General features: G+C 37.7%; 1 protein-coding gene across 3 annotated transcripts in view; it reads left to right on the plus strand.

Annotated features, from left to right (window-relative positions):
• Positions 1–23,399, plus strand: part of KAT6A (lysine acetyltransferase 6A) — a 111,890-nt gene extending 88,491 nt beyond the window's left edge. For all 3 annotated transcript variants that reach the window (XM_070598761.1, XM_070598762.1, XM_070598763.1), the window contains 8 exons: positions 6,835–6,976; positions 8,496–8,657; positions 9,785–9,878; positions 11,956–12,187; positions 12,900–13,101; positions 14,290–14,892; positions 17,722–18,034; positions 20,406–23,399. In XM_070598761.1, coding sequence (XP_070454862.1) covers positions 6,835–6,976; positions 8,496–8,657; positions 9,785–9,878; positions 11,956–12,187; positions 12,900–13,101; positions 14,290–14,892; positions 17,722–18,034; positions 20,406–23,086 — 4,429 coding nt within the window. In that variant the 3' untranslated portion in view covers positions 23,087–23,399. The remainder of the gene's footprint in view (positions 1–6,834; positions 6,977–8,495; positions 8,658–9,784; positions 9,879–11,955; positions 12,188–12,899; positions 13,102–14,289; positions 14,893–17,721; positions 18,035–20,405) is intronic.
• Positions 23,400–24,110: the final 711 nt, after the last annotated feature.

The following is a 24,110-nucleotide window of genomic DNA, read 5'->3' on the forward strand; positions in this document are numbered from 1 at the left end:
AGGAATCTTGGGGACATATTAGTCCAGTTCATCTTTTTACATTTGGGGAAACTGGTAGCTTTTAAATGTCCATGATAGCAGCATACTTTGGCAGCCACTTAATCCCAATTGGCTTTAGATTTTCTTTTCTGTAACCTATCCAAAAGCTGTTATTTAAGATTGGAAACCTGACACATGGTCAAAATGGAAGGGGGACATTTCTTCTTTAAGAGAAATTTGCCTTCATACCTCACACTAAGAATTTTTAAAAAAGAGAGTGAGAGATTCTTAGACTTAACCAAAAATAACGTTTCAGTGAGTAGCCTTTTATTTAAATTTTTATAATTTAACAAACTTAGTGAATGGTTTGTTTTCCCAGGAATAATTGGACAAATCATATAAAATTATATATAAATAGCTTGGGTTTCCAGATGTAAAAATTGATCAGTCATTAGCTTTTGGGGATGAAGCAGCATACTTAGTGAAGCCAAATTGGTTTCATGACTCAGCTCTGACATCTATAAGCTGCGTAACCTTAGAAGTTACCCAGCTACTCTGTTCTTCAGTTTCTTGATCTGTGAAGTGGGGATAATAATAATACTTACCGGGTAGGGTTTGTTGTGAATATGAAATGAATTAGAACATGTAAATCACTTAGAAAATGGTAAGTGCCCAATAATGTCAGTTATTGTTATTTTTTTCCTTTAGGCTTGAAATTAAAAGAGTTGAAAAATAAGATTTGGTCAAAAAATTAAACACTACTTTATCATTTGAAGTATAGCAGTCACATTAACGTTCTCTTTAATCTGTGAACTCCTTATGCTTCAGTTCCCGTTTGCAGGATGTGGTTAGGAATAATCAGTTACGGTGCTATGGGTTAAACACGTTCAAAGTACCCTCATTCTAGGGCTTTTTACCCCTCTAGTAACATTGCTTGTCCAGAATATTAGCAAAAGTAATTATAACTACATTAATCTGTTCAGTGCTTTACAGTATGTAGAGTGCTTTAATATGGGTTATTTCCAAAAAGCTGTTGAAAAACCAAAAGTCATTATTTTTTTTACTTTTTCTTTCCGTATAATTTAACTTGCTTGTGTGATTTTCAAGTCTAGCAGAAGTAGAAAAATAAGATTGAGAATATTATTACAGATACAGACCTCAGTGACAAAACAAAAAAGAGAGAAAGCAAAACTCCAGGAAATTAACACACAAGCTCATGAAACACAGTAATTGAGAACCATTTATTATAGGTTCAGTTAGTCCTAAACACTGTGGTAGATCTTTAAGGCAGCATTCTATTTATATCATGGAATAACAATCTGAGTTTGTTAAAAAAAGGTTGTTATATTTATATATTATTATATTTTTTATATATATGTATGTTAAAAGAGAGCAGGAAATTCCTCAACTACCTACAGAACTCAGGTATTCAAGGCAGTTTACTCCTCAGGAGTTCTGGATAGGCAAGATAGTGTATGATCAAGAAGAAATATGCTGAGGAATGCATTTCTTCATCAGATTTAAAATATATTATTATTACCATTTTTTTTAGTGAACTCTTTGCAAGCTGTTCACTTCCTAAGAATGCTCAACTGAGAAAAGAAGGCTCATTCAGTGTGTCTATCAGCTGTCCTAGGGATTGTGGTGCAGATGGATTGTAACTATAGGCACCTGTCTCTTCTACTTAAGGGGAGGACAGGAAATTAATTGACTCAAGACAGAAATAGGGAGCCAGCCTCAGCACTTGCTTTTCCAGAGAATGAGGAGAATGGAGCCATGAGGCTGTTGTCTTTTAAGGTATTAAAATGTTGCTTTTTGTTTTGAAAAGATGGTCTCTAATCAGGTTTAACACCTAATTTCTTAATTAGGTTTGAGGTAATTGGTTTTCAGTGAAGGAATAAACAACATTGCCAGCAGAAAAATGAATAACCAAAAAAGTAGAATAGGAATCGTAATAGAAAGCAGCAATAGAATAGGAACTGTAAAATTCACCAAGTTTAAGTAGAATTTCAGACATTTTCTATACATTTCCTTATCCATTGTGGAGGGTTCCCTGAGTTTTTCATCAGAAAATATTCTGTAATTTAATAGGTTCTTTGGTATGATGTTTTTTCTATTTATGTATTCATAATTTTAAGTACATTTTAAAACTGCATATACCTATTTAAATGCGTTTCGGCTTGTTTTACTCTTTCTTTTTTTCCTCCAAAGATTGGCACCTGAGCTAACACCTGTTGCCAATCTTTTCTTTTTTCCTTCTTCTTCTTCTCCGCAAAGCCCCCCAGTACTTAGTTGTATATTCTAGTTGTGGGTCCTTCTGTTTGTGCTATGTGGGATGCCGCCTCAGCATGGCCCGACAGGCTGTGCTGAGTCCACGCCTGGGATCCAAATAGGTGAAACCCTGGACCGCCAAAGTGGAGCACACGAACTTAACCACTCGGCCATGGGGCTGGCCCCTACTCTGAGTTCTTTTAAACTTGAGTTGACTAAAATGTTTAGAGATCTTATGTTTTCCAGATAATAAACCTATATCCTTACTATGTTAATGACTATTTATTATTCTGTGATAAATTGCTTCTGAATTATTTTCTTATTATAATGAGGTTTTAAGCACTTGTTAAAAACTCCAAATCCCAAAGCATGCAAAAATAAGACAATTGGAGCAAACAGAAAAGAAAAGATCACAAGAGGAAAAAGCTTTTGGAAAGTGGGATTGTGCTATTATCTCCCATAATATCCAGATATTTATTTATGTGTGCGTTGTATCTTAAGTAGTCTTGCATCTTTGGCTTAAAAACAAACAAAAAAGTGAAAGAACAGCAGTGAAGCAGTAATGCTACTTCATTTGGAGCAGTGTGATTAAGCCTCAGACACTGAAGAGTATACACCCTAATTTTAACCCTGAGTTTCTCCAACAGGGCCATGTGATGCTCACACAAGGCAGACAGGTCCAAAGAGAACCCTACTCTGCCATTAAAGACATGACATAGATGGGCTGAAGGCAGGAGTAGCTGTGATCATGGGATGTCTTCTACTCCTGAGCTGTTTAGAGCTTAGCTTCATAATAACCTCTATGCTACGAGATCATATTGAGATCCTAACAAGGCAGATTCCCACATAATTGAGTTGCTTAGCAAGTTACCTATATCTTTTGATCTTTTGTTCCTGATTTGATTTGATGCATAGATTGTGTATAGCCCCAGTTACTGAAGAATGGCATCCTTAAGGTCTTTGGATGACCATTAAATGATGAAATAAAATGAATGAGAGGAGAATAAAGATATTCGTAGTATTAATCATAAATAATGGCAGTTGTAGTTACCATTCATTGAGCTTGGTACTGGACTAAACGTCTCTGGAATATTCTCTGAGGTGGCTGTTACTATCTTCACTTTACAGACCAGGGCCTGGCAAACATATTCAAGACCATACAGTTTATAAGTGGCAGAACCAGGATTTAATCCTACTTTTCTCTTACCACACAGCTATAACCTTTAACCACTGTGCTTGCACTACTCCAGAGAGGTTGATCTATTGATAGATGTGTTGATTTAGATTGAGCTCACATGGCTTGTACCATAACCTTTGATTTAAGTAATATTTGATAGAATTTTTATTGTGGTATTAAAATTTTGCTGCAAGTCGACCTATTATAAAGGCCACACAGACTGCTCCTATTTTGGGTAATGTTAAAAAGCCAAGAAGGTACTGTAGGAATTCCTGGAAGGATGTTTGCATCATCCTAGAAATAAGAGAAGCAGTGCTTCCAAAGCACACACAGCTGCAGCCCAGTTCTGACTCCACAGGCTGAGGTGACAAAATATTGACCAACTTTAGAATAAACTTCAAGTATTGAGGCTACACCCCGTGATGCAGCTGATCACAGTGACCATATCCTATTTGATAGTCAGGGCCTAGGTGCTGTCAGGAAGAAGATGACAAAAAGCAGCACCTAGCAGTGTTCTCTAGGGCTGGGAGTATTCATAACCCCCGTAACTACACTTCATTTCACGTGATATGATGTTCTTTCTCTATGATGTGTTTTTTCAGAGAGCTGCAGCCATTTGTGCTATTACTAGAAGAAACATTTTGTTTTTCCAGGGATTTTATCACATGATTCCCTTTAGACAGACAATGTCATCCCAGTGGGCTTGGTTATAATAAAGTAAGAGGTTTTAAGTGTTTTCAGCAAGAACTGAATGGAATAAAGTAGATCATGATGCTTGCTTTTACTATTATTTTTCATATAATAAGGTTCACCAGCTTTTTAAAAATTGTGAATAAAATGCCATACATCTTGCTATTTCCAAGGAAATAGCATAGCAAGTACTTATAATTTACCAGATAGAACTTGGCAGCAGTTTTCTCAGGGATTTCACCACTTCTGACGTTTCTTGAACAACTTGCTTATTACTAGAGCTTTAAAGAAATTAGGCCTTCTCTCAGAGACCTTAGGAAATAAATTATACTTTATTTTCATGTCTTTGTACTGAGACCTAAAAGTTAAATTGCATGCTTTTAAAGTTGGCATTTATCTTTTTTTCTGGAAAGTTTAGTGGTCTGTCACTGGTTGTTCTTTCTTTGCTTTTTTCTTTCTTAATATTTTAAAAAGCGCATAATTTTGTTTAGGTTTCTCAGATTCACATTATAGGGACTATTTAGTTGTAATATTTAGTTCTCAAAGTGAAACTGTACTCAAGGATTCTTCTTTATCTTGTTGCAACAAGTTAAAGTCACTCATTGAGAATTTAGCACAGGTAAATAAAGGTAAGTAGTAGAATAGATGGCGGGGAGAAGGTTGCCATTAATTACATTGACGTAGGGAGAACCTCTTTCTTCCACCTTCCTTTAAGTAGAAATTATTCAAGATCAAGATATTCAGGAAGACAGTTTGGCACTTGTGGGTCACCTTTGAGACTCAGTTAAAATACCTCTAGTGCCCACACTAGATAATGAAGTTTATAATTGGGGCCATTTCATTTTGAGATTTTTTTTCTTCTGGTGGTAAAGAAGGAAAAAGCTATTTATCCTGCTGCCATTCTTTTCTCCGATTAGTGGAGTTTGAGGCAACATGCAAAGGAAATAAGCACAGTAGCTTAGGAAACCTTTCTTTTCCATGTTCTTGGCTCTTGCTTCTTGATTTCAATTTGTAATGTCAGTAATTACTTGCTTCATTCAGTACTTTATTTAGAACTGACTTTTGTACTAATGATATAATTTCAGGTTGTGTTGGTTTGACTAATATTAATATTTGGAAAACACTTATTACATAAAGTAGGCATTTAGAAATACCATAGTACAGTGGTTCCTTGGAGCTTTTAGTGTGCTGAATGGCAGTTTTAAAAATAAGATGTGAGATTATATAGGAAGAATTAATGCACATTCTGAATCCCCAAGAGAGAAGGAAAAAAAAATCACATCCCCCTCCCCACCCTTATTTGAGCATGAATATTTGGCGCATACAGCACTGGTGTTCCATAGATACACTTTGAGAAAGGCTTTACTTGAATGTTAGATATTTTCAGATAATTATAATTGTGTTTCAAAAGCTGCTTCTAAAGTAGAACTTGAAAAAATAGTTGTGGTCTTCACACTTTAACAAATCAGACATTTTTGTGTGTTAATCTACTTTTTCAGGGTATTCTTTTTAAAGCATAGCTATCCAAAGGCGTAGCAACTAAATTAATGAGGGTTTTATTTCCATCAGTCTCAATGCTTCTTTATATGAGAAGGGGATAGAGTAATTTATTTGGATTGTATTTTTTGTCATCACATCATCCAGTATATTTGCACATCCAGTTTTAATGGTAGTATCAGATCTCGGATTACCAAGGCATGACCAGCTCTGGACACAGTTCATGCTTGAGGGAAGTCTTGTGCTGAGGATACATGGTGTGTGTATTTTATAATAGATGAGCCATGTGGTTGTCTGGATTCAGACTAAATAGGTATAAAAGCCACTGGTTTTTAATTTAGGCTATGTTCCTTCTGTTACTTTATGAACTGACCTGATCACTTAACTTTATTGCCTTGCTCCTCGTAAAAGGGACATGAGGAAGAAGTCCTGTTAAACTACTGCTAAAATAGCAAGCCTGTTGGATAAATACAAATTAATAACAGAGAACATCTGAAAGAATAATTTGAACTTTTATTTCACTTGTTGAATAATAGACTTTTGAGTTGCAAGATCTAATGTGATTATTTAACCAGCGGGAAAGCCAGAATTTCAGGGTGAAAGGAGGGAGGGAAGACAGTGTAGTGTGTCCTAACTTGAAAAACACATATCCAATATTATAATATAATTTTATACTTAAAAAGATACACAAAATCTGCTTGTGTAATATTCACTATATGTCCATTTTACTCAGCACTCTGTCCCTAGTGTACCTAGCACAGGGCCTGGCGTACAGCAAGTATTCAACAAATGTTTATTTTCTGAAATGAATGAAGGAACGATCTGATAAAGGGAGAAAGAATATATAACTTGACAAAATCTTCTTCACTTACGGGTGTGTTCTGAAGGTAGACTTTATTTTCTGCTTATTTGAGATTATCAAGGAGGAGAGAACGTGAGATTTTCATATCTGTCAAGCGGGTGACTTAAGACTGGACAGTATTAGTCTGATGGGAAGAGCACTGAATTGAGTGTCTTGATTTCTCATCCCTGCCCTCTTGCTGTTAATTAGTTGGAGACTGTTATCAAATCAGTGACATCTTTAATTTTTTTTTCTTTCTTTCATTTGATTAATGGGGATAACAATACTTGGCTAGTAATGAGAATAAAAAAGGAGTAGTTGTGAACGTTTAAAGTCTTATGTAAAGCCCTGTCTTTTTTTGTTTAATTATTATCTACAGGCTGCCTAAATTGTACCTTTGCGAATTCTGTCTGAAATATATGAAAAGTAGAACTATTCTACAGCAGCACATGAAGAAATGTGGTTGGTTCCATCCTCCTGCCAATGAGATTTACAGAAAGAATAATATTTCTGTCTTTGAGGTAAAGTAGAAGATGTTTAGTGGTTGTCTTCCTGTCCATTTCACTACTGTGCCTCCTGTACTGTATTTAATTGTGCAACTTGATTTTTTTGGAAAATGTTATCTTTTTCTTGTACTCACTATTGAGTTGGATAATCAGCTATATGAGAAGCAGAATTAGGCCAATCCAAAAGGTACCAAGTACACAAGCTTGATCTCAGAATAAATTATTCTGTATTTTATTGCATCAAAGATATCAATTTTATTTTATGTGCCACTAAGAAGGAAAAAGTACTAATTATGATTTATAAGACTCCATTTGATTACAAAATGTCAACTAATTTTACATATTTTAGATATGATAAAATTGTGTCTTAGATCTATGAAATACGGTGTTTAAATGAAAAAAATTCCACTGCTCTATTTAAAGGAGTATTTTGTAGAGGTGTATTTAATACCTGTAGTAAATCTTAATGTGTTTTCCTGATTTCATCATGATGATAGATTTAGGCTATGTCTGTGATTCTATTTTTGTTAGTAGTGCTTTCTAATTTCTTAATCCTCAGTTCTGTGGTTTGATTGCCAAGTATTAATTGAGTACCTGCTATGTATGTGCTCAATTCTGTTAATTACTATCATGATAGAATTTCACATTGTCAGGACCTACTGGGTCTGTAACTTTCTTGATCTTCCCTAAGCCTTTATTTTAGGTGAGGAATAGAAGAGCTCTTCATCTTGGGGGGAGGAGGAAGGGTGTGGTATACAGTATTGTTTCAGAATACTCAAGAGCAAATTGCTTCTCAATTTAAGCGTGTATTGGTGTGTATTTTAAAAGAAGTAATTTTAAATTACTTAAATTGTTGAGGAGGTTCTAGTCTTGAAATATCAATGTCTTGAGGTTTAATGTGGGCATCCTTTGGCATTTTCAAAAAAGAGCAAGCTCCAGCAACTCCGAGAAAAAGGGGTATCAGGAGCAATATAGTGTAGTGCTCCTGATCTTGGCCAACCTGTTTCCAAGAAATCTCTCATGCTTGGTGCTTTTGACAATAGTTAATACTCCCTCAAGTAGCTTTATTTGGGGATAAATCTGATCATGGCAGTCAGACTACATTGCTTCTGGCTGCTGGCACAGATTAAACTAGAGTTATACCTTGTTTTACTCAACAAATGTATTTTGGAAGAGGTTGTATTTAGAGCTTTTGTTGAATTAAATACTTTAAAAAGTAGATCAGGTCAGCTTACTATCTGAAGGATTCCTGTAATCAATCTTACTAGAAAAGCAAAAAGTGCTATTTTTTAAATGGTCATCATCTTTTTGTCTAGCTATTTATGCTTTGTTGACGTACAATGTTTTATACATTTAATTGTCTTAAAATAGCAGGTACCATAATTCTTCCATTTCAAGGGGTAGTTTCCAGGTTCTGATCACTGACAGCTTCTCTTTGGGCTATGGGTAATCAGAGGTGCTTATAACTGATGTGTACTATTCTAGAACTAAAGAGACACCGTACTGACCATTTTGTTCTGTTTTTTTACTCTAGGTTGATGGGAATGTGAGTACCATTTATTGTCAGAACCTGTGTCTCTTGGCAAAGTTGTTTCTTGACCACAAAACACTCTATTATGACGTGGAGCCATTCCTTTTTTATGTACTAACACAGAATGATGTCAAGGGCTGCCACCTTGTTGGCTACTTTTCTAAAGTAAGTATATCAGCTTAAAATGAGTTTGAATTCCTATGGAAATCTGAAACAGTCTGCTGGTTCTCACTAGGAGACACTACAGGCTGCAGCACCTTCTGGTACCATCTAGCTTTGTGGGAAGGAAAATAGAAGGCACGTTCAGAATACCACGTACTAGAAGGTGCCTAGTAACATTCAACAGACTATATACTCTCCTAGGAACGTGAACTACTGGTTATACTCAAGAGGAAAAGTTTTAAAATGACTTCTATTCCCATGGTGATAATAGGTAGAACTTGTGAAATAAACATAGTCATTACCCCTCTGACTTCTTTCTCAGTTTAAATCTTCCCTTCCTAATTTGAATTTTAGGCATAGAAATAAGAATAAGAAGCTGTTTTTATTAAAGGATATTTTCTCTCCTTTCTTTACTCTTCCTTTCTCTTGAGGAGGAAAAAAAGTTTCTTTTGTAGTTAAACAATGTAAAAGAAATACTTTTATTTAAGCAAGCCCGTGGTAAAATCTAAGTGTATAAAATAGGTAAGTGTGAAGTACTGGCTGTATACGAGTTCTGTTAGTAGGCTATTTCCACAGTTAAACATCATTTGAAATAAATTGCCAGATTTATAAGTGTGTTTGTACCCAACATTTTGGGACTACTTTTTGTAAATATTTTTAAATTTTTAAAAAGTTAAATTTGTAAAGTTAGGTACAACTAATAGGGAGGTGGGCCTGCCCTATGTAGCAACAGAGCAGAAATAAAAGAAACTTTGAGATAGTTGACAAATCTTCTTACTTCTAGAGTGCACATTGACTCGTCATTTGTAGCTTTGCACATTGGTTGGGACTCAGATTTCTCTGCTCATCTTAGGCATTGACATACTGTTTCTGTGTTGCAGATGGTGTTGGATGGCATAATTTTATTTTATTTTTTGTTCTCCCAGGATGGTTGCTTTGTGGGTAATGGCAATGACCTAACGTTGTCCTATCTCCTCCCAGTGGGGTATTTTTTTCTTGATGTGCGTTGTTATTCCCAAATGACCAGGGCTGTGGTTTTGACTGTTAGTCCTTGTTTCTTAATAATTAGCATTACTCTTCAGTCTTAGCAGCCTGTTGTTTTAAAACTTGGCTTCTATTTTCTCCACCAGGAAAAGCACTGCCAACAGAAATACAACGTTTCCTGTATAATGATTCTTCCCCAATACCAGCGTAAGGGCTATGGCAGGTTTCTCATCGATTTCAGTAAGGATTATAATAACAATTTCTTATTATCTCTTCCTGTGGACCTTCTGTATATATATATTTTTAAAGATTTGCAGATGATTTATTGGTTGCCAGCATCTTTTGTCATACTACTGTATGGGACTTTAAAACCTAAAGCTATGAATTTTTTTTCTTTTGGTGAGGAAGATTGGCCCTGAGCTAACATCTGTTGCCAGTCTCCCTCTATTTTATGTGAGATGCCATCACACCGTGGCTTGACGAGTGGTGCTAGGTCCATGCTGGGGATCCAAACCTGCAAACTCTGGGCCACTGAAGTGGAGCATGCAAACTCAACCACTGTGCCAGTGGGGTGCCCCAAACATGAAATATTTTTAAATAGCTAACATTGGATACCAACTTCTGAGTGATCTATGGCAAATACTTTTAATTTGCAACTGTTAATTTACAGTGGAATTTAGTTTTATGGTAATCTTAACTCACAACAATATTAAAAAAAAATTGTAACCTCTTAAATTAGTACTAATAAAGAAGTATATAAAAAAAAATCATGCCACAACTAGAAGGACCCACAACTAAAATATATAACTGTGCTGTGGGGTTTGGGGGAGGAAAAAAGCAGGGGAAAAAAAAGTATAGCACCTGCCCTATTTTTGTTACCCAATTATCTGAGAAAATGTTTTCATCGTTTTTTAGTGTCAGGCTCTACCTAGTGGTTAAAAATATGCAGTGCACCTTTAGAAATCAAAAGTAAAGGATACAGGAAATAATTTAATCTGACTTAAAAATTTTGAAAGCTAACAATTCTAAAAAGGTTGTTGTAGAACTTGAATTTTTTTAGACATTGATAATCTTTCTTAGACAGTAAATGTATGTTTGCAATAAATTTTATATTGATTATAAAATAGTGATATTTGAGGGAATATTTTCTTTCAGATATTGCTAAAAATAATATTTAAAAGAATACATTCAGAAATAATGGTTCAAACTAAGGATTTTGGTACAGACAGTCCTTCTGAATATCAGATGATTATATTGCCAGTGTTAAGAACGTAATTCTCATATGGACCATTGAAGCTTATTCTGCTTGGCCTTAGACTGTACTCCTGACTATATTTTATTGGAAATGTGTGCCCTTGGTTATTTTGTACATTTTCTTGGCCTTTTTGGATTCATAGTAAAGGGTGGGACTCAGATTATTTCCTTTAACATCACGTATTGTTTTGAAATAGGACTCATGATTGGACATGTTATGCCATTAAATAGCAAAGTTAGGGGAAATAGTCATTTTTTTGAGATATACAGACATCAGTCTTTATGATTATTAAAACTGTATATTAAAACAGTATTTCTTTTCGTTTACTTTTCCTGATGTAATATATTTTCCCGCATTATCCTTAGACTGCTTTTAAAGTTTTCTTCAGTGACAGAAAACTACGTTTTTTCTGCCATCTCCATTTTCAGTACTTTCACTTAGAGTTTCTGCTGTTCTTTTCCTGTTCTTGAGAGTCATGCAGTAGACAAGAAAACAAAGTAATACCACCATACACTCACAGTGACAGCCTCATACTGACATTCTTGCTTACCAAGAATTAGGGTGGTAGGTGATTGTGAGGAAATCTTTGGTTGAAGTAAGAATTGTCATCTAATTCACTCACAGAAGAACCACAAACTTAATAGACAGGATTACATAAAAATGAAGGCATTCTTTTGTGTTGTTCCATTCAGGTATAACTGTTGCCATCTAGTGGTCCAAATAAAACATGTGAGGGTGGTTTTTTCCCTATAGCATGTTAAACAAAAATCATTATTGCCTTTATCTTATTATGCAGCCTGTTAATATGAAGTCCTGATTTTTAACAGTTTGAATACTTTACCGTGATTTATAACTGTAGACAAAGTGGTCCTAATGTAATGTTCACTGGATACAAATGATGTAGTCTTCCTGCACATTGTGTTCTTTTTCTTGAAGGAATTTACCTTTGAAATTATTATTGCTTATAATACTTGGGTTGGTTGTGGAAGAAAGGATTGTTGTCTTGTTGAATTAGCCTATTTAAGGCTCTCTGACATGTTTCTGATTTGGGGGTTTCTTTAGGTTATTTGTTATCAAAGCGTGAAGGCCAAGCAGGGTCTCCAGAGAAACCATTATCCGATCTAGGTCGTCTTTCCTACATGGCTTATTGGAAAAGTGTAATATTGGAGTGCCTTTATCACCAAAATGACAAGCAAATCAGCATTAAGAAGTTAAGCAAGTTGACTGGAATCTGCCCTCAAGACATTACGTCCACACTCCACCACCTACGTATGCTGGACTACCGTAGTGACCAGTGAGTAGCGCTCCCTTTGTATGCCTTCAAAGGTAATTAGGTGGAGGTTTCGGATCAGGCAGCCAAGTTATCAATGCTCGGGCATAAACTAATATAAGTGGTACACTTGGTGGTCCTGAGACATCATTTTCCTTTATGTGATATTTGAAACTCCATAGTATCATATTTTTTTAAACTGTTTTTCTGATCTTCCTCCTAACTTTTGGACTTAAGCTACTAATGTTTTATTTTCTAGGATTGGGAGCTCCTTCCCTATACAAGGAGTAACTATTTTAGAAACAGTGTCAAATAAAATAGTCCCATGATTTATTTCCATACAAATGTTACAAAATGAAGTATAGGTCAAAGGAAAGACAGCTCACCCTTGTCTAGAGTGGTTGGGAAAAGGTCACAAAGAAAGGAGGCATTTGGACTAGAAAGATGGAGAAAGAGAGAGAGTGCAGGAAAGTTGGAGAAATTCCAGAGGTGGGAAATGTGAGACAATAAATGGTTAAAGTAACTTCGTTCATTGCTATAGTTGAGTGTGAAGTATTTATCCAGTTTCATATTTCTTAGCTGTCTCGTGTGGTGGTGTATTTCTCTTTTCATCTTCCCAGGCAAGCTGTTTTTGAAGCATTTATCATCATCTCCAGGGTTTTCTGGGGTTATAGCTCCATATTGTTAGGTACTCCTTGTACATCGTTGATTGTTATAAACTTTTGTCTGGTTCCAGATTTGTGATTATCCGCCGGGAAAAACTTATCCAGGATCACATGGCAAAGCTTCAGCTGAATTTGCGACCTGTAGATGTAGATCCAGAATGTTTGCGCTGGACTCCCGTCATAGTCTCTAATTCTGTCGTCTCAGAGGAGGAGGAAGAGGAGGCTGAGGAAGGAGACAGTGAAGAGCCGCAGTGCCGGGAAAGAGGCCCAGAGGCGAGTGTGAGGGCATGAGTAGCCTCTATTCGATGACAGGAGGATATATGTTTGGTTTTCATGGGTGTTTGTGATATGTATTACGATATCTTCACCCAACAAAGTAAATTCACATTAGAATTTCAGAGTTTATTTCAATAATAGAAATTTCAGAGAGACTGGGTTTTGTTTACTTATTTGTATATTTTTAAGCCTTGGATGATTAGACCTTCAAATTTGTTATAATGGGTCACTTATGACTCAATGTGTCTAACCAGACTGCCAATGTGCAACTAAATTTTAAGCTGTATAGTAATTGAGGAATCTGAATTGAATCTAAATCTGACTGTTGTTAAAAAAGAAATGAAGATACACTTTCCTTAAACTAAAACATTAAGGAAATATTGTAAACATGTGTATGTTTTCTCGTAGAGCACTAACTAGTTCAGTGGGTACCCAAATGTCTTTAGTCATTAAAGGGTTAATGAGGGATGATACTACATTGTGTAGTTTTCAGTATTTTTCTTCATGTGATGCATGCCTTTCTCTGTTCTTTTTGTTTGGAAGCAGCACTTTCATCCTTTAAAAATCTGTCCTCCTTTGACAAACGTAAACAGTTTCATGCCCCTGTTTAATGTAACTTACTTTTCAAAATGAAATTAAATATTCAGAATAAAAATAAATCAAAATAATGACAGAAATTTTCTTTCATTTTTTTCAAACACCCCCTTTCTCTTGCCCATGCCCCAAAGCTCACCTCTTCTCTCTTAGATTTTTGTTCCTCAGAAATTTCATAACGTCTCTCATTTAACATTTCTAAGAACGGTTAATACTCACTCTGTTGATTGCAGATGGTGTTGCGTGATGGTTGAGCACACTAGCTCTTGAGTCAGACTGCTGGGTTAATCCCAGCTTCACATTTGCCAGGGCATGACCCGGGGCAAGTTCCTTAGAGGTTTTGTGCCTCAGTTACCCCATTTGTAAAGTGGGGATAGAATAATAACACTTCATACAATTGTGAGGATTAATTGAAACCTATAAAGCATTTAAAACAGTGGCTAACAAGAAATATTTATGTTAGCTATTAAATAATTAGTAATTTCCTTTTTTAAAGCTTTATTATGTGTCGGTATTTAAAAGGTAAGAATAGGAGATAAAACCAAATGAGACTGAAAAATTAACCAGCATGGTTTTATTTTCTAAAATCAGGTGGGAAAGTCTGCATCTCGGGAGAATAAAGAACAAGATTCTTATTCTTCAGTAGAAAGTGAAAAGAAACCAGAAGTTATGGCACCAGCTAGTTCTACACGTTTGAATAAACAAGTCCTTCCCCGCGATACTCTTCCTGCGAATAATCAGCCATCTCGGAGAGGCCGCTGGGGGAGGAAGAACAGAAAAACCCAGGAACGTTTTGATGATAAAGATTCTAAACTGCTCTTGGAAGAGACATCAGCTCCTCAGGAACAATATGGAGAACATGAGGAAAAATCGGAAACCTCCCAAGAACAATACACTGAAAGTGAGGAACAGCTGGCAGCCTCTCAGGAGCAGCCGAGCCAGGATGGGAAGCCAGAGATCCCCAAAAGAAGACTGAGTGAGGGGGTTGAGCTCTGGCGAGGACAGCTGAAGAAGAGCCCCGCGGCCCTGAAGTGTCGGCTCCCAGAAGGCAATGACGGACTGCCCCGTCGCTATAGTGATGGCGACAGGGCTCTCCTCAGGGGCTTCAGTGAGAGCAGCGAGGAGGAAGAAGAGCCAGAAAGTCCCCGCTCCACCTCCCCGCCAGTTCTTACGAAGCCCACGTTGAAGCGAAAGGTAAGGCGTTTCTTTGACACGTCTTCTCTTCCTCCAGTTGCAGCTGATTATATTTAGTGTCCTGTCCTAGAGTGGAAAGAGTAATTTAGAAATGCTAAGTGTGTTATTTGTTAAACTTTGTCTCAGTATATTGTAGCTTATGGTCTTCTCACTGAACATTTGAAATGTGTATGTGACTTCTTTTGTTCATGGAAGTTAATTTTGAAGTCTTAAGCTTATTTAAGTACTGACAACTTTTTCAGCTTGCTGGTTTGATGTTCAAGTCATGACTTTTAGGGATTTTTAAAATATTTTAAAAGTGTGTACAGATTAAGAAGTGTTTATATTAGAAGACGAGAGGAAAGTATTACACAGTCTGATGGAGAGTGGACATAATGGTGCCCTCTGTGGGGGTGAGGAGGGTGAAGCCATTCATGCTCTTTGGGACAGTGCTATCTTCCGTGTACGCTTTCCTCCCTTCTCTCTCTTCCCTTCACCCCCCCAGTGGTTTGACTTAACCTTGTTTTAAAGATATTTTCTAAACTATGTTTCATCATCTTTCAAAGTTTGAATGATAGCCAGTTTGTTAATAAATGCTGTGTGATGATGATAATGAATTCTCTTAAACTGTATACCAGAAATATGCCAGGCTGTGGAGTGAACTTTAAGCGTTGCCACAAGCCAGCCAGTCTAAAGTATGTCAGCTCCCTGGACGAGCCACTGTGGAGTAGTAGGGTGACAGCTTTGGTCCAAAGCAATAAAATCGTTCCTTTCCTTAGCAGAGCCTTAAAGAAAAGAGGTAGGGCTGTTTATCAAAAAGAACCTTTGAATTTTAGAACAGTTTTAGATTTACAGAATTATTGCAAAGAAAGGACAGAGAGTTCCTGTATGCTGCATGCCCAGTTTTCTCTATTACTAACTTCTTATATTGGTATGGTACATTTGTCAGAAATGTTATTAGCTAGAGTCCATCCTTTATTCAGATTTCCTCTGTTTTCCTTAATGCCCTTTTTCTGTTCCAGGATCCCATCCAGCAAACATTACATTTAGTAGTCTTATTTCTTTAGGCTCCTCTTGGTTGTGGCAATTTCTCCTTGTTTTTGACGACCTTGACAGTTTGGAGGAGTACTGGCTAGGTATTTTATAGAATCCGTCATGATATTAGAATGGGGTAATGTGTTTTTTGGGAAGGAGACCACAGAGGTAAAGTACCATTCTCATCACGTTATATAAAGGGTATCTACTCTCAGTAAAGGTCTGTGTACCAGATACAAGGGTGTTTACTATCACTGTGACTTTTCACTGTTGATGTTAACCTCAATCACCTGGCTTCAACTTGTGTTTGTCCGGTTTCTCTACTATAAGGTTACTCTTTTTTCCCCCATTTCCATACTGTACTCTTTGGAAGAAAGTCACTGTCCACAGCCCACACTTAAGATATGGGGAGGTGTGCTCTGCTCCTTAAGAGCAGAATATCTGTGTTAGTTACCTGGAGTTCTGCTGGGAGATTTATCCGTTCTCCCTCGTCGATGCGTTTCTTCAGGCGTTTGTTTCCCTCAGTGTGGACTCACATGTTTACTTTGTACTTTGAGCTAGGATCCAATGCTTCTGCTTTATTGAATCCGTTGCTCCAGTTGCTCCAGCTTTGGCTGTTGGGAACTCTTTCAGTTTTGCCCCTGTGTCCCTGTAACATACATACCCTCACCATTGTGAGGGGGTTTTTTTGTTTTGTTTTGAGCACTTCCTTACTTGCTGGTACTACAAGATGTTGTAGTTTCCACTTCTGTGTTTCATGCCCCAATCTAATAATCAGCCATTTCTCCAAAGAGTAGGGCCATGTTTAACCTAGTTTGAAAATTGTATTCTCAACCAAGGACTGGTAAATTTGAAGTGGAGAAAAACTGAACACTGAGTAACTCTGCTATTAATTACATGACCATGAAGAGTATATCTTTGCCATCCTAGGTTTATATTGCCTATTTATAAAATAAAATTATGCTATTTCCCTGTGTAAGAAAGAGAATGTTGTGACAGGCAGTGGGATCCTGTACAACGTATTTTTTAAGTTCTTGAAGAAATTTGCTTAACTGGGAGTCAGAAACTACATTTTACAACCATTTCTATACTGACTGGATGTGTAATCTTAAGCAAGTCCTGTAACCTTTCTGGCCTCTATAGAGTGAGGGAGATGGGATTAGATCATTTCTGGTGCATCAGCTTTATTATTTTGTGTCATCTGTTGTGTGGTTTAAGGTATTCGATCAAGTCTAGTACAGAATTGTGCCTAATGTGCCAAGTTTCAGTAACATATTTATTTTACTTTGGAAATGCTTCCGTGACATCAAGTAAATACATATTGGCTACATTCCACTGTAACTCTTTCTGGATAGCTCATGAAAATGGCATATAGCTTTACTGATAGTTCTGCTGACCTTCATAGTAGAGCTATGAAACGAACAGAAAGGGTTTTATTCTTTTTCTTCTCTTGAGGAAAAGATAAGTTAAGGGAACTTGCCTTTGTGTCCTTACAGTACTGAAATAGGCAGCTCCCTAGGGTGTTAAATTGAACTGAACAGTTAATAAGGGAATTATAATATCTGCTTTTTGGGCATGCCTGCTTGTTCTTTTACAAAGCTGTATTTAATTATCCAACATCTTTGTATCTATGATACTTTGTGTATAGTGTCTTACTACATAGTATTTTGAAATAATATCCAAAATATCTTTTGGCAGATAGCATCCTCCTTTTATATATGCTAATTCTATTAGATTTTAAAACTATTAATCATATTATTAATGGAAATGATAGTGTTCGTTACTGTAAATAAAATACTTTTTGCTTTTAAATAGAAACCGATTCTTCACCGAAGAAGGAGAGTCCGAAAGCGCAAACACCACAATAGCAGTGTGGTCACAGAAACTATCTCTGAAACTACAGAGGTATTGGATGAGCCTTTTGAAGACTCTGACTCTGAGAGGCCGATGCCAAGGTTAGAACCCACGTTTGAGATTGATGAAGAAGAAGAGGAAGAGGATGAAAATGAACTCTTCTCTAGAGGATACTTCCGTCATTTGTCCTCACAGGATGTTCTCAGGTGTCGATCCTCTTCTAAGAGGAAGTCGAAAGATGAAGATGATGATGAAGAGTCAGATGATGCTGATGGTATGTTTTACAGAACTGTTGCTTAGTGTAGTTTTATTGTCTGTAAAGATACAGCAGTGATAGCTGCAGACCCTTCACCAAGAAGCTGAAAAATGAACACAGCCCACTAAGCCAGTAAAGGACAACTTGGTGATCACTAAAAAGTTGTATCAAGTATATTCATCTACATTTTCTCACTTAGTCCTCTGTCCTTTTAAAGTGCTTTTTTCTAGTTTCCCCTTCAACTCAGGACCTATTTTTGCTTCTCCGGAAAGTACCTTGCTGTTAGGAAATTGTTCTTTTTTGCCTAATCCTTTCTCGGCCGTTATCTAAATCTTTAGTTAATGGGTAGATTGGACTTAGCATCAGGAAGATATTTAAGTAACAACTCTTTCCTAGAATGTGCACTCTATAGACTTAAGCTGTTTTACCAATTGTTGTATGCTGAGTGCTTAAAATAAGTGCTCAGTAAATATTGTTAAATAAGTAAATGCTGAGAAGATGGTTCTTAAGTAAGATCAGGTTCACGTAAATTGGACTTGCTTCAAACCTGTTCAGGACTCCTTCCTGAATCATCTCTGTAATGTGTCTTACTCAACAGGTAGTAAATTTCTAATAAAAATGGTAACAATACCTCAAAATAGGTTAAATTTTATAGCATAGCAAAAAATTCAATGGTTTACTTTTAAAATAGCCTTGTTGTCATTTCCTCTTTAGAGATAAAGAAACTGAGGTTCACATAAGAGCTGGGTCACAAATTAGTCATTTGCATCCTAGCCTCAAGTTTTTGCCCGTGTGTTGTGCTGCCTGGCAACTACAGTGTTTGCCTTCCATGAGGTCAAACTGAACTTTTCTACTTTGCTGGGTGAATTTGAGGGAATCTAGTTGTCCACCTCTAGTACATAAACCTATAGGTTTTATGTAGCTTTTTATTCTTCTTTTAAAAATCAATTCACTCAATTTCAAATCTAGTAGATAACTTGCATTTTCTCCATTCTCATATTTTTACGTAATAAACACTTTTAATATAGTGATAAGATGGCTGAGTTCTTTGCTTTATTATGAATGATTTTCCAGAGTTTTATTATATTTTATACTTATATATATTTATGTATGTTATATTTTGAGATATATAACTAAAAATTTATTCTGTAAATTTGGCACTTTTGTAAAATTCTGTCTTGGATCATCGTAGACTAAAATAGTATCCCCTGTTTAAGTTCCTGTTGACTTGCACAAATTTTCTCTGAGGCAGCCATTTCCTGTGTTTATTTTCAAGTTATTACTGCTACTATACCTTTTTAGCTCTCTGCCCAAAATCCTGTTGTTGCTTTGGTGTTCTTCCTTTTAAAAGTTAATGGGAAATGTGAATGTACTTTAATGTCACACCAAACTGTATACCTAAGAATGGTTAAAATGGTAAATTTTATGCTATGTATGTTTAACTACAATTTTTTAAAATAGAAAAAATTAATGGGGAAGAAATAATGATAATATCAAATTTATTTCTAATAAACCGTTGTCATTGGTACTTTAACTTTTTCTTCAGGTCAATATTTGTCTAAGACTAAATGCCCTGCAGTTATTCCCATACAGACACGACATTGATTGATCAATTATTCACGTAGGATTGCTTAATCATGGCCTAGAGTAATTGGCTTATGTTACTACCTGAAGTAATGATTTTATAGAAACTAAGAAAACCAGAGAGAAAATATAAATTGCAAACAGAAAAAAAAGGAGAAGAAATGAGTTAATTTGTAACTTATACAATAAAGGCAACTTGTCTAAAGTAGCTGTAATAACTACTTAGTATTTGCATCTTTATAAAGCTTAGCTCCATTTTATAGATAATGAAACTGAATCTTAGAGTAACTTCCCAAAGCCATACAAATGGTGATGATAAACTTGAGCTGATTTTTTTTTTTTAAGATTTTATTCTTTCCTTTTTCTCCCCAAAGCCCCCCAGTACATAGTTGTGTATTCTTCGTTGTGGGTCCTTCTAGTTGTGGCATGTGGGACGCTGCCTCAGCGTGGCTTGACGAGCAGTGCCATGTCTGCGCCCAGGATTCGAACCTACGAAACACTGGGCCACCTGCAGTGGAGCGCACGAACTTACCCACTCAGCCATGGGGCCAGCCCCAACTTGAACTGATTTTAACTAGTGGATGGTAGCAGAATGTTGACCAGGAATCTGTGATTTTTCTGCCAATTCACTATGTGACTTTAGAAGATGTTGTTAATTAGATTTCTCCTTTAGATTCTTAACTTGAAAGATAATCAGGAGTTTGTGATGATTAATAAGATCATGTCTGTTGTACATGTAGTCTCAGAAAAAGGCACTAGATCGTGTAACCTATTTTTATTATTATTTTTTATCTCTCTTGTATAGATACTCCTATCCTAAAGCCAGTATCTCTCTTGAGAAAATGTGATGTGAAGGATTCTCCACTTGAGCCAGATACATCCACGCCTATGAAAAAGAAAAAGGGATGGCCCAAAGGCAAGAGCCGCAAACCAATCCACTGGAAGAAAAGACCTGGTCGCAAACCAGGATTTAAATTGAATCGGGAAATCATACCCGTTTCTGCTCAAGAATGCATTGTTGAGCCCATTGTCCCCATTCCTAAACCTGGACGTAAATCCAAAATTCAAGAGAATGAAGAAACTGTTGAACCAAAAGAAGACTTGCCTTTAACTGAAGACAGGAAAGAAGAGATGCATGTGGAAGCAGAAGAGGTTGAAGAGGGAGAAGAAGAAGATACAACCAGCAGTGAAGTTAGAGCGGCTTCTCCAGTGGATAGCAGCAATAGTCCTGAGACAGAAATGAAAGAACCTGAGGTAGAGGAGGAAGAAGAGAAACCCCGTGGCCTAGAAGAACAGAGGCAGTCAGAGGAAGAGCAACAAGAACTGGAAGAGCAGGAGCAGGAGGAGGAGGACGAAGTGACTGTGGAAACAAACCGGAATGAAGACCATGATGCAGATGATGAAGATGACGGTCATCTGGAGTCTACAAAGATAAAAGAGCTAGAGGATCAGCCTGTTAGAGAAGACGTCAAGGAGGAGCCTGGTGGTCAGGAGTCTTTTTTAGATACTAGTATGCAGAGCAGTAGGGAGAATATAAAGGATAAAGATGAAACAGAACCAGATTCTGAAGAGGAGCAGACTTCCCATGAAACATCAGTGGTATCGGAGCATATGCCAGGGTCTGAGGATGATCATGAAGAAGATTCAAACTCTAAAGAAGAATTAATTGAGTTAAAAGAGGAAGAAGAGATTCCTCATAGTGAACTGGATCTGGAAACCGTGCAAGCAGTGCAATCTTTGACTCAAGAAGAAAGCAATGAGCATGAGGGAGCCTACCAGGACTGTGAAGAGACTCTGGCAGCTTGTCAGACCCTGCAGAGTTATACCCAGGCTGATGAAGACCCTCAGATGTCAATGGTTGAAGACTGCCAGGCTTCAGAACATAATAGTCCCATATCTTCTGTTCAGTCTCATCCTAGCCAGTCCGTCCGTTCAGTCAGCAGTCCCAATGTGCCTGCCCTTGAAAGTGGTTATACCCAGATCAGCCCAGAACAAGGATCCCTGTCCGCACCCTCTATGCAGAACATGGAGACCAGCCCCATGATGGATGTGCCTTCCGTATCAGACCACTCTCAGCAGGTGGTAGACAGTGGCTTCAGTGATCTGGGCAGCATCGAGAGCACCACAGAAAACTATGAGAACCCTAGCAGTTATGATTCCACGATGGGTGGCAGCATTTGTGGGAATAACTCTTCCCAGAGCAGCTGCTCCTATGGTGGGTTGTCATCCTCCAGCAGCCTCACCCAGAGCAGTTGTGTTGTCACTCAGCAAATGGCAAACATGGGCAACAGCTGCAGCATGATACAGCAGAACAATGTCCAGCCTGCTACCAACTGCAACATCAAGTCACCTCAGAGTTGTGTGGTGGAGAGGCCTCCTAGTAACCAGCAGCAGCCGCCGCCGCCACCACCGCAGCAGCAACAGCAGCAGCAGCAGCAGCAGCAGCAGCAACAACAACAACAACAACAACAACAACCAGCACCACAGCCTCCACCACCCCAGCAGCCGCAGCAGCCACCGCCGCCTCAGCCCCAGCAGCCTCAACCCCCACCCCCACCCCCGCAGCAGCCCCCCCTGTCACAGTGTAGTATGAATAACAGTTTCACTCCAGCGCCTATGATAATGGAGATACCAGAATCTGGAAGCACTGGGAACATAAGTATCTATGAGAGGATTCCAGGGGATTTTGGTGCCGGCAGCTACTCTCAACCGTCAGCCACCTTCAGTTTAGCCAAGTTGCAGCAGCTGACTAACACCATTATGGACCCTCATGCCATGCCTTATAGCCATTCTCCTGCTGTGACTTCCTATGCAACCAGTGTTTCTCTGTCTAATACAGGACTGGCTCAGCTAGCTCCGTCTCATCCATTAGCGGGAACCCCTCAAGCACAAGCCACCATGACACCGCCCCCAAACTTGGCATCCACTACCATGAACCTCACGTCACCTCTGCTACAGTGCAACATGTCCGCCACCAACATTGGCATTCCTCACACTCAGAGGTTGCAGGGGCAGATGCCAGTCAAGGGGCATATTTCCATCCGCTCCAAATCTGCGCCACTGCCCTCTGCAGCTGCTCACCAGCAGCAGCTGTATGGCCGCAGCCCACCAGCGGTGGCCATGCAGGCTGGCCCTCGTGCGTTGGCCGTTCAGCGTGGCATGAACATGGGGGTTAATTTAATGCCAACCCCTGCCTATAATGTCAATTCCATGAATATGAACACTTTGAATGCCATGAACAGCTATCGAATGACACAGCCTATGATGAACAGCAGTTACCATAGTAACCCTGCTTACATGAACCAGACAGCACAGTATCCTATGCAGATGCAGATGGGGATGATGGGGAGCCAGGCCTATACCCAGCAGCCTATGCAGCCAAACCCTCATGGAAACATGATGTACACTGGCCCCTCCCATCACAGCTACATGAATGCTGCTGGTGTGCCCAAGCAGTCACTCAATGGACCTTACATGAGAAGATGAGCAAGATGAACTTGCAATTAAAAACTTAAATATATATAAATAAAGGAACCTTTTATACTGACAAACCAGAGAAAAATGGACCTTTTTTCCAGTTAAAATATTGCTGTAGATTTAGAGGAATTTTTCTTTGGTTTATTTTATTTTTTAGAAAACCTGGTCTTCTCTTTTTTTGGGTTCATTTTGTTCTGGGTTTTGGTTTTCTTCACAATCTTGAACATTTTACAATAGAACTCATCTAAAAATGGATTTGGGGATAGGGGAAACATGCACAAAATCTTTTCATAATTAAAAAGAGCCTTACTTTCTTTACACACCACGTGGACAGAATTTGTGTAAAAGTGAATTCTCTTTATTTTCAGATGTGTGTTTCTCCTCACTGTTTGCAGCTCCCAATGTTGTCATTTTTAAATGTTATGTACACATCTCGAGGATTAACCAGACCCTTTCCTCCAAACCCAACCTTTCATTTCCTACTTCATTCCAGCAGGAGGCACTTACGGGAGACTCGGATGGGGACATGGAGAACAATCCAAGCTCCTTAAACTTATTATTATTGTTAATATTATTATTATTATTATTAAGAAAGTGAGGCAGGAAAATGCTTCTCCTTTTAAAATCCCCTCCACTCCCTACACACACACACACACACACACACACACACACACACACGCACCTCTTGAAACCTTTCCCCAAGAATGTTTCTTTATAGATGGACTTCATTGAAATGTTTTTCTTAAATCAAGTGTAATATAATTTTCGTTTTGTTTTTTTACTATTCCCACTCAGCACTCAGAGACACAAAAATACTGTAAGTCTCAATTAACAGCAGAATCTCAGAGGAAAGCTGTTTGCAATCCTAATTCATCCTTGGAGGGATAGAGATGATCAATTAACAATCAAAAAAGAGGAAATTAACCTCTTGCTTTTTACCACCTGGTGAATCAGCCATAATGCACATATTCCACGCAGCCTCTTGTTTTCAGTATGTACTTTGAGATGCTAAGGGTCTTGATTCTTGAGCCTT

The sequence above is a fragment of the Equus przewalskii genome, chromosome 28, assembly GCF_037783145.1.
Source record: "Equus przewalskii isolate Varuska chromosome 28, EquPr2, whole genome shotgun sequence".
In the NCBI taxonomy this organism is placed as follows: domain Eukaryota; kingdom Metazoa; phylum Chordata; class Mammalia; order Perissodactyla; family Equidae; genus Equus; species Equus przewalskii.